This window comes from Drosophila sulfurigaster, chromosome 3 (genome assembly GCF_023558435.1).
Source record: "Drosophila sulfurigaster albostrigata strain 15112-1811.04 chromosome 3, ASM2355843v2, whole genome shotgun sequence".
In the NCBI taxonomy this organism is placed as follows: Eukaryota; Metazoa; Arthropoda; class Insecta; order Diptera; family Drosophilidae; genus Drosophila; species Drosophila sulfurigaster.
The window spans coordinates 6940075-6953247 of record NC_084883.1 but is presented as its reverse complement, the minus strand read 5'-3'; the positions used below and the strand labels follow the sequence as shown (position 1 = coordinate 6953247).

Below are 13173 nucleotides of genomic sequence, written 5' to 3'. Positions count from 1 at the left end.
CTGAGGAGGCGTTTGGAGGGCGGTAACAGAAACTGCGCAAAACTGGCGCCACATTTAAAAGACCATTAAGCGAAAACGAGAAGTTCAACCTACCACACGCCGAATGCTAGGCGACGACGCCATCAAAAGATACACAAACTATATATGTATGCAGATATATGGTAGTATTATATACTGTATGTGTCTATACGTTAAAAATTGTATATGTGGGGCAGCAGAATCGCGTGCGCGACGCAAGTTAATTGGGCCCCAAATGAAATTTCATAATCAACGAACGCGAAAATGGAAGAAAAAAAACAATGCTCAAATGGAACCAGCGACAAACGCAATAGGAAATTTACGACTTTTTGGGCTCCTTCTTGGAGCCGGCTGGACAATAAAGAGAATAAGGCGAGCAGAGAGGAGAGATGTAGGTGGAAGCGACAGAGCGGCAACAATGTTATAAAAGTTATGCCTGCAGCAACAGCGAAAGCAACATGCTACGCACTCTGTGGCAAGTATGACTCACGACTTTGGCGATGGCCTTCAGAAGGATTCAATCCTGTCGGGGCGAGGTCGAAATGAAAAAACGAATCGCGGGGCTGTCTTCAGGATTCGGATTTCGTTGGCGTGGCTTTTGTTGTGACAACAATAAAACAAATTAACTCTGAACTTTATTCATATGGCTTTCATTCCGTTTCCTCACATTGTTAGACCAGCAATTGTCCTTTTTACTTTTTTTGTTTTAGCTGCTCCTTGAACAACCAACCATGTGTGTAGAGTTGAGCTTGTGTGTGTGTTCAGTTGTTTGTTTTCATGCGGCTGTCCTTTAGCTCAGCTGTTTGCGTGGCGCAAATAGGTTTCATATCCTTGCCGCCCACTTTTCCATTTCCCGACCAGCCAAGTGAAGGATAAACAGACCAATGGCGCCATTGTAGCGCCATCCTAGCCAGCTGTCAGCTACACATGACACGAGGCAATCACGAGAATACAATAGTCGATATACAAGGGTATAAAAAGTATGGTGAGCATTTAAAAGGTGAAAAACAACAAATTCGCAATTGAAATTGGCTGAAGTTCAAAAAAAAAAAAAAAAGTTTGCATATTCATTTGTCCCATTCTGAATATAAATTTCAACATAGATTTGACTAGTTCTACAATTTAAATATATAAATTCTATAAATAACAAAATATTTGTTATATGTATATGTTTATACTCAAAATTTGATAAATATTTGCCGCGTACTGCAAATTATAAATCAAAAATCTGAATTCAGTAAATAAGAAAAAATAAACCAAACTTCTCTAACTAAATAAGATTTAAAGAGTCCTCTCAACTTAAGCTTTTTTATAAAACTTTTGCGTGCAATAACCTTATTTAAAGATTATCGAGAAAGCTCCAGCGATTTTTCCTTTCACTAAAAAACATTTTCAATTTTGTGCTTTTGCCAAGCAATTTCTCATTGCTGATTGATTATTGAAACGCCCACTAAACAATCGTTTTAACCAGCCAAATTCACTCTGATCCCAGACCCGCAAAACCCATCAGCTTAAGCCCAAAATCGGCTTATCGCTCGACCCAAAGCACTTAACTTTCGACCAAGGGCTCAAAGCGCAACGACAACAAGAACAACAACTACCATACTACAGCAATCATTTGCACTCTACGAGCTGCTGGCGCCATTAAGTGTCTATTGTTTCGGCCTTAAAAAGCGAGTGGGAGAGACAGAGAGAACGAGAGAGAGAGAGAGAGAGAGAGAGCGGTACAAGTCGCAACCCGACTCAAAGAATACAAGAAAAATGAATGTCAAAAATGTTAGAAGGTAAAAACAAGAATAAAAATAGAGCACAATTGGTAAGTAAATAAAGGTCGAAAAGAACAACAACAGCAGCAAAAAACAAGTTTCTGAACAAAGTCCCCAAAAGAAGAACGATTGCCAAAGAAGACCTGAAGCTGACTCCATAGCCACCGTCACGACGCAAGAGGCAATAGGGAATTTGCGATTCGTCGAGACCTTATCAGATATCAAGAGCGAAAAGTGCGTAGCAAATGCCAAAAAACAAACTTTTATTACTTTTTCTCAGTCTCGAAACGTTGACGCGACTTGCAGACGGTTTTTGGTGATGATATCAGAGAGAATTGAAGTTCGCCACAAAGTTCAGCTTGTCAGGGACAAAGCAACCCCTAAGCAATTTGGTAACTGCTCCAAAAACTAAATCCAATTCGCAGTGCATTCAACTTGAATATCAATAAAAATCGATTTGGCCTCCAACACGGAAGCACTTTGCTCACCAACCGCTTGAGAAGTATGTTGGGGAACCTTTCGTCCCATTCTCCATAGGGTTCTCCCCACCCCATGTGTCTCTTCATGACCCGTACTCCCCTTTGTCCCTTTCCCCTTCTCCCTTCCCGCATGCTTATTAGGTCGAACGTGCCCTGTCACGAGGCGCACTAGGCAAATTGTCTGTGCCCGGTTTCCGGGCGTTCCTTAGACTGGCCTAATAACAGTCTCTCTTTTTCCCTCTCCCCAGTCTCTTGTAGAGAAAAAAGGCAATCGTATCGTTTGTAGACTCCCCTGGAACGCTTGAGCCAACAGTTTTCTGGTTATTTAATGGCGCCATAAAAGCCTTTGATTATGATGTCCCCTTATTCCTTTGAGATTTGTTATTTTCCATGTACTCCAAAGCGAGGGGTTTCCTCTACTCCAACTTCTTCTTTTTTTATTATTTGAGTTTTTGCACGTGTTGTTGTTGTTGTTGTGCAGTCTGGTGCTTGTCTGGTGTTTCATTATTTACAGCCTCCCAACGGTGTGCGGCATTTCGGTGGTTTGCCATTTCGGAATTTTCGGAATACTGTTGTTTCTTATGTGTATGTATGCGTATCTCTGAGTTTGCTGCCCGCATTCACATTCGCAGTATAATTTATGGGAGTTTAAGTTCTTCCGGCACGATTTCTTCGTCTTCCTCTCGGAGGAGACGCGCACTTAGGAGACCCTGATGCCACAGGAGATTTTTAGCACGCATTAAAAATTCATTAGCTTGAAATCTTTGAAGTTTCAACGCGCTCAAATGCAATTTAACTAAAAAGTCCCCCAAAATACGAAAAAAAAAAATATAAAAAATCTGCCTAAAGCTGAAAAATGAATTAACATTTTCCAAATACGTAAAAAAAAGGATCTAGGACAGAAATATTTAAAAGATGTACTCACCAGAAAAAATTTTCTAATATCCTTGACTTTATTTGTTTGTGTATATTCAAATGCAAGTTTTTGTTGTTTAATTTCTTATTGTTAATAAAAGTGCTAAAAGAGGAAGGAAAGAAATTAAATAAAACACAAACTTCATTAATTCAAATTTCAAGAAATTTTACAAAACGAAACGCGTTTGCAATTCAATAAAGTGCGAAAACGAAGAGATGAAAAATAAATAGGCTGATAAGAATGCCAACGGTATTTGGCCTTGGCTTCGTTGGTCCAAACACACACACACACAGCCCGTTCTAATTTCTCTCACACAGTCAAGCACACTGAGCCTCGGCCTCGCACATACACTCTCGCACACTCACATACAATGTATACACACAATGATTGCGAATTGTATATAATGTAGCGCGCGAATGACGTCATAAAGCAACAAGGATGCTGAACGCCTTCGTATCTAAATTGGCCAATCTTGCAGTTATCTTTCAGCTGATTTCCAAATACACGTTTTGTTAGTTGCACTTTTTGCACCACACATCAAAAACGGCCAAATAATTTATACACTTTACTATAATTATAATATAACTGTCGTTTCTTTGAAATAGTTTCACAAATTGTTAATAACTAGATCGTATCAGCAAATCCATTTGCATTTCGCAGAAAAATAAAACTGCTCGCGATTTTTTTGCATATTCCGTCAAAATACCGACCTGTCGAAGACGATTTAAACGCTATTCGTTATACGCAAATCTTCAACTTCAATTTAACCGCGGACACGTCTTCCCGTCTACCGAAGCTCGTTTGTTATTAGACTGAGTTTCAATCGGTCAGTGAGACCCAAGACGAATTTTCAAATATACCACATGATTTAAAAATATACTAACTTATGCCTAAAATATGACACGAAATATCGAGATATTCTGTAGTGCGCAAAAGGCCCAACATCATGATTTTCTATATACATACTTTCCAATTTAAGGTATCAGCCAAATAAATTAGTTTTTCTATCTTCTAAATAGCATTCACAAGAAATAAACGAATTGACTATTACCGAAGTCAATTGTTATCGAAACACGTTTCTATCGATTATATTAGAGACTCAAATTGGCGTTAACATAACCCAATACTGTTAACAGATGTTAAATATACAATTGGGTTGACAGTTTAAAATTTAAATGCCAATTTAAATAAGCAGAATTAGTTGAGCAAAAAGAGAAAATACAAGTATATTTGACTAATTCACAAAATTGTTGACCTATGGCAATGTCATTAACAACGAAATATCTATTTCATAAGCCCTTTTGCGACCGCGGCTCAAATGCAACTTCGATGCGACTGCGAGGCCGCCAATACTCGAGTAAGCGTAGCATAAAATGGCCCACCACGAGGAAGGCTAGAAACCAGGCACCACATTGATACACCGCATAGATTAGTTCACTCAACGTAAATGCTCGCTCCTTCATCACCCGCTCATACACTTTAGCCGTGCGCTGGGCGACATCTTCCCAGTTGTAAAGCGTTTCCACCAATTCGTTACATCGATATGGGCACAGCACTGGTTCTGTCTTATTCCCACTATCAAAGCCAGGAGCGATTGCAGCCATTTGGACAGTAGCAGGCATGGAAGGCACATCGTTTCCCTGTTTCTTGCGACGTTTTGCTCGCTTGGAGCGACAATTTGTCTCAGTCTTTGGAGGAATGTGCCCATTGGAAGACGCTGCAGATGGCGATGTTGTTGTTGCGAGATTGCGATGCCTCTCGATGGCTACCAATATGGCCGAGTAAATGGTCTCAATGTCGGGTTCCGTAAGCAGGATTAGGCTATTGGGAAGCACCTCGGGAATACCGCCCACACTGGTGGAGACCACCTGCAGGCCACAGGAGGCTGCTTCGACGATGGCCATGCAATATGCTTCAGTCAGCGATGTGTTTACAAAGATGTGGCCACGCACTAGCACCTCACGCACTTGGGCGTGCTCCACTGCACCGAGAATCTCGACACGATCCTGCATATTGGTCTTTTCCCTGATCTCCTCGAGTAGATCTCGCTTAGGACCATCGCCTACGATAATAAAGTTGACATTGGGCGTCTTCTTGAACCTGGGAATCACTCCCGCCAACAGATCGATACCCTTTCGATAGACAAGACGCGATGCGACCACAATGTTGATGACACCATTGTCAGGCCTTCGCTTCGGATCTGGCGTAAAGAGTGCGGTGTCTACCGCATTAGGAATCACCGAGACACGATGCTTGGCAACCCGAGCACGTAGCACCGTGTTCTCCTTGCCAATGTGGGAAACACAGATAGCATGGTTGACCATGCTCAGATTAATCTCCAGCAGCTTGTTGGTTAACGCCGCCGACAGATCCGCAAAGCCAAACAGACTATGATCCGTGAATACAGTCTGCAAGCGGGGATGAATTAGAACAGGAATCGGCAATGTGATTAATTACGTCGCTCACCTTGAGACCGAGCAGCGAGCCAACCATTAAAGCCTCATGCGCCAAGGCACTAAATGCAGAGTGACCATGAACCACGTCCACTTGCTCCCTCAACAGCACCGCACGCAACATGGGCACATTGCACACTGCGGTGGGGAGGATGCATTGATTGTAGCACACCTTGATGGGCAGGTAATACACCTTAAGGCCGTGGGTCACGTAACGAACGCCGCTGCAGTCACCATAGGCATGGGTTAGCACAACGACCTGCAGCATAAAACTCAGTTAAAGTAGATATTGAAGGATATTGAGTGGCTTCTCTAGTTTAATTGCACCTTGTGACCCAAAGCGAGCAGCATTTGTGACAAGTTGTAGACATGTTCTTCGACGCCTCCAATACTGGGGTAGAAAAAAGTCGGATACCATGCAGATACGCATTTCACATGAACTGACATCACACAAACAAATAATACTATAAATTCATTTATTATCGAAGAAATTGTTTTCCGAATTTCATGGTGTGACCACCAGCACCATTTCTAAAATATACGTTTTAGCGCTGATATACCAAAAAAAAATAGAATCCTAAATGTTACCGCATGACTTAACATGGCTGGTTACACTTTGACGAAGATTTCACAAATATTACATTAGCAAATTAGTTGCTCCAAAAAAAAAAGGAAAATATTTATAATAACCACATAAATGTTATATCAATTATAAATTTTACATTCGATTTTGGCTAATATTTATCGATTTGTGTATTCGATATCAATGAAGTTTTTAAGCGCCCTGGCACGATATCCAGCAATTTATGTGGCGGCATTTTATGGACACACTGGCCGTATTTTTGTTTTGATCGAGCGAGCATTTTGTGAATTTGTTACAATTCTTATTTCAATGAGCACAAAATCATGCCAAGTAATTCAAAAAAAAATCAGACTTGTCTGAACTGAAGACTCCTACAAGACCAGCAGCAGCGAGCAGCACCAACAGCAGTGTGAACTCCACGCCAACAAACAGCAACCGGCGACCATCGCGAAAGCGGCGTCGATTGGAAAAGGATAACAATGGACAGCAGCGACGACCGAGCTTTGAGCTGGATGAGTGCAACATTGAGGATGTGAAGGAGATTGATCGACGGCTGCGCAAGGTGGCTCGCGTGAATGCCATCACCAGTGAGGATATGCACAAAGTGGTCCGCAGTGTAGTACGCAATGAGCACGTGTTGGCGCTGGTTACGCTCAAGGCTGAGGACGAATTGGCACGCGAAAAGCGTGAGGCGGAAGCCCAAGAGAAGCTGCAACAACAGCAGCAACAGCAGCCGCAACGTGGTGCCATCATTATCACCGAGACCCCATCGGTGGCCAAATTAACGCGAGCCAAGGCAAGAGAATTGAATCGCACGCCAGGCATAACGTTGCCTCCTCTGAAGGATACTTCGGTGGATAATGATATTGAAGCGTTAATACGCGAGGACTTGCACTCAGACGAGGAGGACGAGGAGTATACATTCAAGGAAGATGATTTTCATGTGAGTAAACTTTTGTTTTAGATCTTTTGATTCATTAATAATGCTATTTATATGGATCTCGTAGTCGGATGAGGATCCAAATACCACTGCTTCGGATTTCGATTCAAATCCCTGCACACCACAAACGCCGATGACTGCTAATGAGGACTCGCCAGTGAAATTCAGCTCCGATGGCTGTTTTAAGCTTCCATTGGATAAAAATACCGAAGATCCACGAATTGCAACGCGTACTCGGTCTAAGCTATGTCTTCAGCAGACAACTATTGAGGATTTGCAGTCGGAGTTTGTGCCTCCAGACGTCGAGGAACCTAACGATGTGCACGAACATGATATGACAGCCAATGATGCGGACTGGATGCAGTTTCTCAACGACTTCTCCAAACCATTGAGTAAGTAGTCGACGCAACTTGCTGTATGTTGTATTGATTGTCCTTTTTCTTTAGGCAACAGCTTCCTGGGCGACGATGACGATCCCATTAATGATCCCGAGTATGTGGCCGCCGAGATGGTGCCCGTAGATGCCGAGGAACTGCGTGATGTGAATATATCAAAGAAGGAACTCACTGACTTGGTCTCGGAACTGTTTGCCGGCCTCTTGCAGGAAGGCGTTTCACTCGATTCCATAGAATTGGAAACGCCTCAAAAGTTTCTCACCAATCAAGTGGACTCGCAGCCATCTGTAGTCCTGCCAAGTGATCCCGTGGAGCAGGTGACGCGTCTGATCAACTTTGACAGTCCACCCCGACTTGCGCCACTAAGCCATTCAATAACACCAGGTCCAACTCCGGCTGCAGCACCAAATGCAGCTGAGCTGTCGGTGACATCGCACACTGAACTCGCCACTTTTCAGCCGGACGTGATGTCCACTCCCAGCACATTATCCCATGTGGTAGCAGACACTTCTTTGAATAGCTCTCACATGGATGCAACCGGCACTCTTAAATTATTAAGCGTACCAACTCATGATTTGGATCAGCCATCCGAGTTCATTGCAGTGCCACTGCCAGGACAACCCAACTGCTTTCAGCTGGCCAAAGTGTTGGATCCCGCACCCCCTCAAGCGGAGCTCCCATCAGAGACCGTATTGGAGGAGTCTACATCAGAAGAGCCATATGACCTCAATTTCTCATGCAAATATCTATCGGTTCGCAAGCATATTCACTCCGAGTACGAAGAGCAATTTGAGAGTCTGCGGCACTTGAATCCAATACCTTCATATCCGCCCACAAACACCATGGGCTTCACTCAGGATATGCACGATATGCTGCAGCAACAATTGCGCCTCCACACGCAGCTGCTGACGCAGTCATTCGTGCAAACTTACTCCCATCCCACTCTGTATTCCATGGCCCATAAACCCAGGGAGATGTTGCAGGAGTTGCTGCAGAGATCGAGCAAAGATGCCAGCTTCAATTGCTGGAATTTGAGTAGAGCAATTGAGCTGGTTAAAAAATGGGAGCATGAGCTAAGCAGCGACGAGTTTGAAGAGCAGAATAAAGCCATGATGCAATTCATTAACCGGGAGGCGCAATTGACGTAAGTTCTCACAAAACTCTCACGCTAAGCTGATAATTTAACTCACTACTTCTATTGTTAGCGAATCGAATAATCGGCAGGTGCCACGCCTACCGCCCCGCATCATGGACCTCATGCTGGACAGTCCAGTGTTTATGTACCCACAGTATCTGCCTCGCATGGCGTTCCAGCCAAAAAATGTCCAATTCACCGCCTATGCGCCGTCGGAGTATCAGCTTATTGCTATGGGACTGGAAAAGCATTTGAATGTGATAAAGAGCGCCAAGAAGCCACTGCGTAAGCACGCAGATCCAGTGCGTGTGGCATGCAAGCGCATGGCTAAGGATTTGATACATGGCAAAGAATATAGACGAATCTTCTTTAAAGTCAACGAACTGTGCCAAGGAACGCATTATAATCCTATTAAGTATTACTTTGAGCATCAGCGTGCGCCGCCCGTCAATCGCATGATTTTGGGATTCAAAGACGGCGTAGTGCTCACCCCTCGAGAACAGTATCATCTGTTGGCTAACGCCTGGAAATATTATATCGGGGTAAGTTTTCTTTTTTTTGTTTAAGGGATTACAAATCTCGATTTATTTTAACGGATAAAGGGGAGTAAATTAGTTTAGTGACCGACGCGATCTCGAGGAATCAGACGCAGCTCGGAGCCGTGCTTGAGGAACACATTGCCAGCTGTCTGTTGAGGACTGATTCCAATGCCGTCGTCTGTGATGATAGCACTCGTCTCCGCGGGCACCTTGAACTCCTCGGAGGCGAATTTGAGCACGGCGGTGAAGGGCGTCGCCTCTGGTACGCTGAGCACTTTAAACGGCAGTTTAGGATCCGATGTTAGCGTTATTTTAAATGTCACTTTGCTCATTATGTTGCGTTATTGTTGTGTTTTTGGTCGGAATGCAAATACTTTGTGACGTGGTCAGTTTCACTTTTGAACTGCAAGCTGTTAGCACTATGTACACCGCTTCAGGGGTTGTTGGGAAGGAGTGTACTTGCTGCAACACCTGTTTGAATATTGGGTTTATTTATTATCGTCCATTAAGTGAAAGTATTTGCAAAAATTGATGAAAACAAAAAATAAATGCACTCTGCTCTTACTCACAGTGATGGGCAAATGAGCGATATCTGCGTAAGCGATAAGATTTCAAATGTGACTCTTTAAACGCGTTATCGATACGTTACGAGTAATCGATTATATTTGAAATAAGAATATTTTTGACCAGCTATCGATATATCGATAAAGTAACAACAAAACAATTACACTGTTTACAAATCGTGGACTGTAGCAAAAACAACAAGAAAAAACAATTGTATATGCTATTTTGGCAATTAAATTACGTTGTATTTGCGTAATCATTGCAGCAAAAGTGGGACAACACAAAACGACCGCGCCGCTACAGCAAACCCACGATTCAAGCTTCGCCAGCAGCAAGTGCATCATTCTTAGAATTTGTGCGCGAAGCAGTTGGCGAGGATTTGGTGCTACCCGATAGTTTGGGCGAGGCTGCGGTGCCTCATGGCAGCGATACAAGTCATTTGTCGCAGGACTCAGTTACCAAATCATCAGCACCAAAGATATGCAAAAACAAGCCCAAAAAGAAATCCCGCGCTCCGGCCAGAAATCAAGCCAACGCGTCATCACTTACCATCAATGTTAACTACGTTTTTGGCGGTGGACTAACTCCGCAGTCACAATGCGCTGGTGTATCCGTGCCACTGTTGCCTGGCCCTTTTGCTGATAACGTTGCCAATTTAAATTCAACACTTCACACCAATGAAGAATCTACTGCCTTGGATCTTCCGCCTCCTATTCCACCATTGCCCGACGATGCGCTGCCGGCAGTTAACTTTAACTTCGATCATGCATCCCAGACGGTGCAAATCGTAGAATTGGATAAGTCTGCAGAGCGGACAGATGATATAAATCTTAAGGATCACAGTTCAACATCTGTCAAGAGCAAAAGGGCGCGTTGTTGCATTTTAAAGAGGGGCATTGTTACCTGTCATAAACTACGCAAAGGATTAAAAGGACGTAGTCGCTATCATTTATTGCGCCAACGTTTGCGCCACAAGCTCAGGCAACGTTGCGCGTTCCTAATTACCTTGTATACCAGCTACCTGCAAGAACAGCGCAATCTATATGACCACGCCGAGGCTGTGCAGATTTGTCACAGACGCTTCTTGGCACTCGAACTGTACACACAACTCTTGGTCGATTTGAAGATGTTTACTCAAGGCAAGCAGCAAGAGGAAGCTGTGGCGGCAACGGCAAGCTCGCCCCAGCAACAGCAGAAGCGACAACGGTGCGAAGAAGCTGCTCGCAATCGCAGAATCAATCGGCAGGAGGAGATGCTGCGCCATATGATGCGGCCAGATAGTGCTGAGGAGCGCAATCGCAAAGATGCCAGTAAGTCAAGAGAATACAGTTCAACGCGTCACATTAATTTCGTGTTCTTCTATTTAGCATTTGCCTTTAACTTTTATGACAAAGTGGAGGAGGCTTTGTTTTCATCAAATCGCTTGGAAGATTGCCAAAAGTTCAATCAGTTGTTGCAAACGTTCGATCCCAAGAAGGACAAAGTATCGGATTTATACTTGGTAAGTACGATATGTCTGTTCTCTAATCAATTGATTTAATAATATTCTTAAAATCCTCAGAAAATAGAAAAACTATTGCTCCCTGAGCATCCGGAGTTGGCTGAAGTGTTTCTCAACTTTCTGCTACCTGAGGAGGCCGCCGAGCTAGGCAAATTTTTCGAATACTTCATGATCACCAACTCCAGCAATTTTATAAACAAACTTAACATATATTTCTGCAAGCAACCGGCACAAATACGCAAAATTTATGCATGCCTTAGCGAGTTGGCCGAGTTGCCAAGTGTGAGCATTAAAAAGGTTGAGTCCAAAATCTTGCCACTGCTTAAAGGTAATCAGTTCCTATGCGATTGGTTTTTGCAGCAATTTCCGCAGGCAAAACCACCCAAAAGGTAAGTTATAAGACTTTCTTTTTAACTGTTTAAGTAATATAAATTATTTCTTATTTATTAGAATGCTGCCGCCTGTGGAGACAATCAATATGCATGAGGTGCTGAACAACAACAGCGGCGAGTTTGTGGAGACTGTCAATGAATTGTTGGAAGATGTGCCTGCTCAGGGTAAGCCACCTGGTTGCCAACTGCGATATCTTAATGGTCGTATATTCTATGGCTCCAAAATTATGCTCCCGGCAAAATTATCCTTTCGAGCTGCCAGCATCTACAATGAACAACACAATGATGCGCTGATTGGAGAGAATTTCACTTGTGCTCATGGTGTGCGAGCCCAGGGAGAGAAGCTGATTAGTGCTGCAGCTGCTGTGGATAGTGATGATGCCGCTGAACGCAGCGAAGAGGATGATGCGAGTCGTGCCTTAGTCATTGACACTACAACGGGGGACGAGGAAAACAGCTGCTCCTCCCTCGATATGTGCGATGATGTGGCATTAAGAGCACACGCAATGCGACTGAATGCCAGCTATTATAGCAACAACTTCAATAGTGCAACCACCAGCACACCAAATGTTAGTAGTGGGCATCATCATGCTCAGCATCATCCAAATGCTAAGAAGACGGCCATTAACTTTGGCGAAATGTCGCCACGTCGTCAAAATTCGTCGAACGTTTCGCCTTTGTCGGGTGTGACTCCATTTGGAGCAACGGCATCAACAAGCAACGCATCGCCGCAGTCGGACAAAAGGAAATCGCCAAGCAAGAAAGTTCGCTCGCCTTTAGCTCAGACGCAACCGCGTCCACGTTATAACAACCAACCCATGGTGGTAATCCACGAGCCTCAAATGCGTTCATCGGCGCCCGTCTCACCAGCTATTGAATGTGCCAAACGCTTGCGTACTCTGATCGATCAGGAAAGTGTTATTCCAGATGAGGTAGACAGCAAAGTTGGCATTCGTATCATTGCACAGGCGAAACAAAGCCCAGAGCCGCCAGTGACTAAAGTAGAAGAGGGAAACGATAAAGAGCAAACTCTACCAGTAATTAAAATGGATGTGGAGAATTCTGGTGATGAACTGGAGTCATTAAGTGCCTGCAGTACTCCACAACATGTGATTACCACACAGTTTGACAGCGATGAAGACTGCAAACTGGATGTTGTGGCTACGCTAGCAAACTGTACAAATAAGGAGGATGATGAGACCTCGCCAGCTGAGTCAACTGCTGAAAAAGCAAATACAGCTGCATCGCCAACTGCAATAGCAGGCACTTCGAATGCCTGGAAGCGTGAAGAGGATAAAATCATATTGATTGAAATGAAGATGGGCGCAAGAGATCGCCAGCATCTCATTCAGAGGATGGTCGCCAAGCTTCCACATCGGAATGAAACCGAACTGCGAGCTCGTCACCAATTTTTGATGGACTTTCTGTCAAAGCTTCAGGGCAAATAAATTTATTAGAATTATCTAAAAATGTATAGATATAAACAAAGTAT

General features: G+C 43.7%; 4 protein-coding genes across 4 annotated transcripts in view; 1 reads left to right on the top strand and 3 right to left on the bottom strand.

Annotated features, from left to right (window-relative positions):
• The window catches only part of LOC133846436 (protein unzipped), a 31857-nt gene extending 27838 nt beyond the window's left edge, over nucleotides 1-4019 (bottom strand). The window contains exons 1-2 of the mRNA XM_062281418.1: nucleotides 3890-4019; nucleotides 3189-3281 (exon numbers count right to left, since the gene is read on the bottom strand). The gene's annotated coding sequence lies outside the window, so the exon portion shown is untranslated. The remainder of the gene's footprint in view (nucleotides 1-3188; nucleotides 3282-3889) is intronic.
• A 357-nt stretch (nucleotides 4020-4376) lies between these two features.
• LOC133846437 (uncharacterized) lies at nucleotides 4377-6193 on the bottom strand. The gene is given in 4 exon segments (XM_062281419.1): nucleotides 4377-5587; nucleotides 5646-5891; nucleotides 5960-6037; nucleotides 6039-6193. Coding segments are annotated over 4 exon segments (1467 nt in total). The 5' UTR covers nucleotides 6063-6193; the 3' UTR covers nucleotides 4377-4468.
• A 206-nt stretch (nucleotides 6194-6399) lies between these two features.
• On the top strand, nucleotides 6400-13131 carry LOC133846434 (uncharacterized). Its single transcript, XM_062281417.1, has 8 exons — nucleotides 6400-7158; nucleotides 7223-7547; nucleotides 7602-8694; nucleotides 8756-9227; nucleotides 10054-11098; nucleotides 11156-11289; nucleotides 11350-11678; nucleotides 11740-13131. The coding sequence occupies exons 1-8, from the start codon at nucleotides 6811-6813 to the stop codon at nucleotides 13127-13129; spliced, it is 5136 nt and encodes a 1711-aa protein (XP_062137401.1). The 5' UTR covers nucleotides 6400-6810; the 3' UTR covers nucleotides 13130-13131.
• On the bottom strand, nucleotides 9233-9809 carry LOC133846439 (ubiquitin-fold modifier 1). Its single transcript, XM_062281423.1, has 2 exons — nucleotides 9794-9809; nucleotides 9233-9695 (listed from the first exon to the last, which is right to left on the bottom strand). Exon 2 carries the CDS (start codon nucleotides 9554-9556, stop codon nucleotides 9302-9304), a length of 255 nt encoding a protein of 84 aa, XP_062137407.1. The 5' UTR covers nucleotides 9557-9695; nucleotides 9794-9809; the 3' UTR covers nucleotides 9233-9301.
• Nucleotides 13132-13173: the final 42 nt, after the last annotated feature.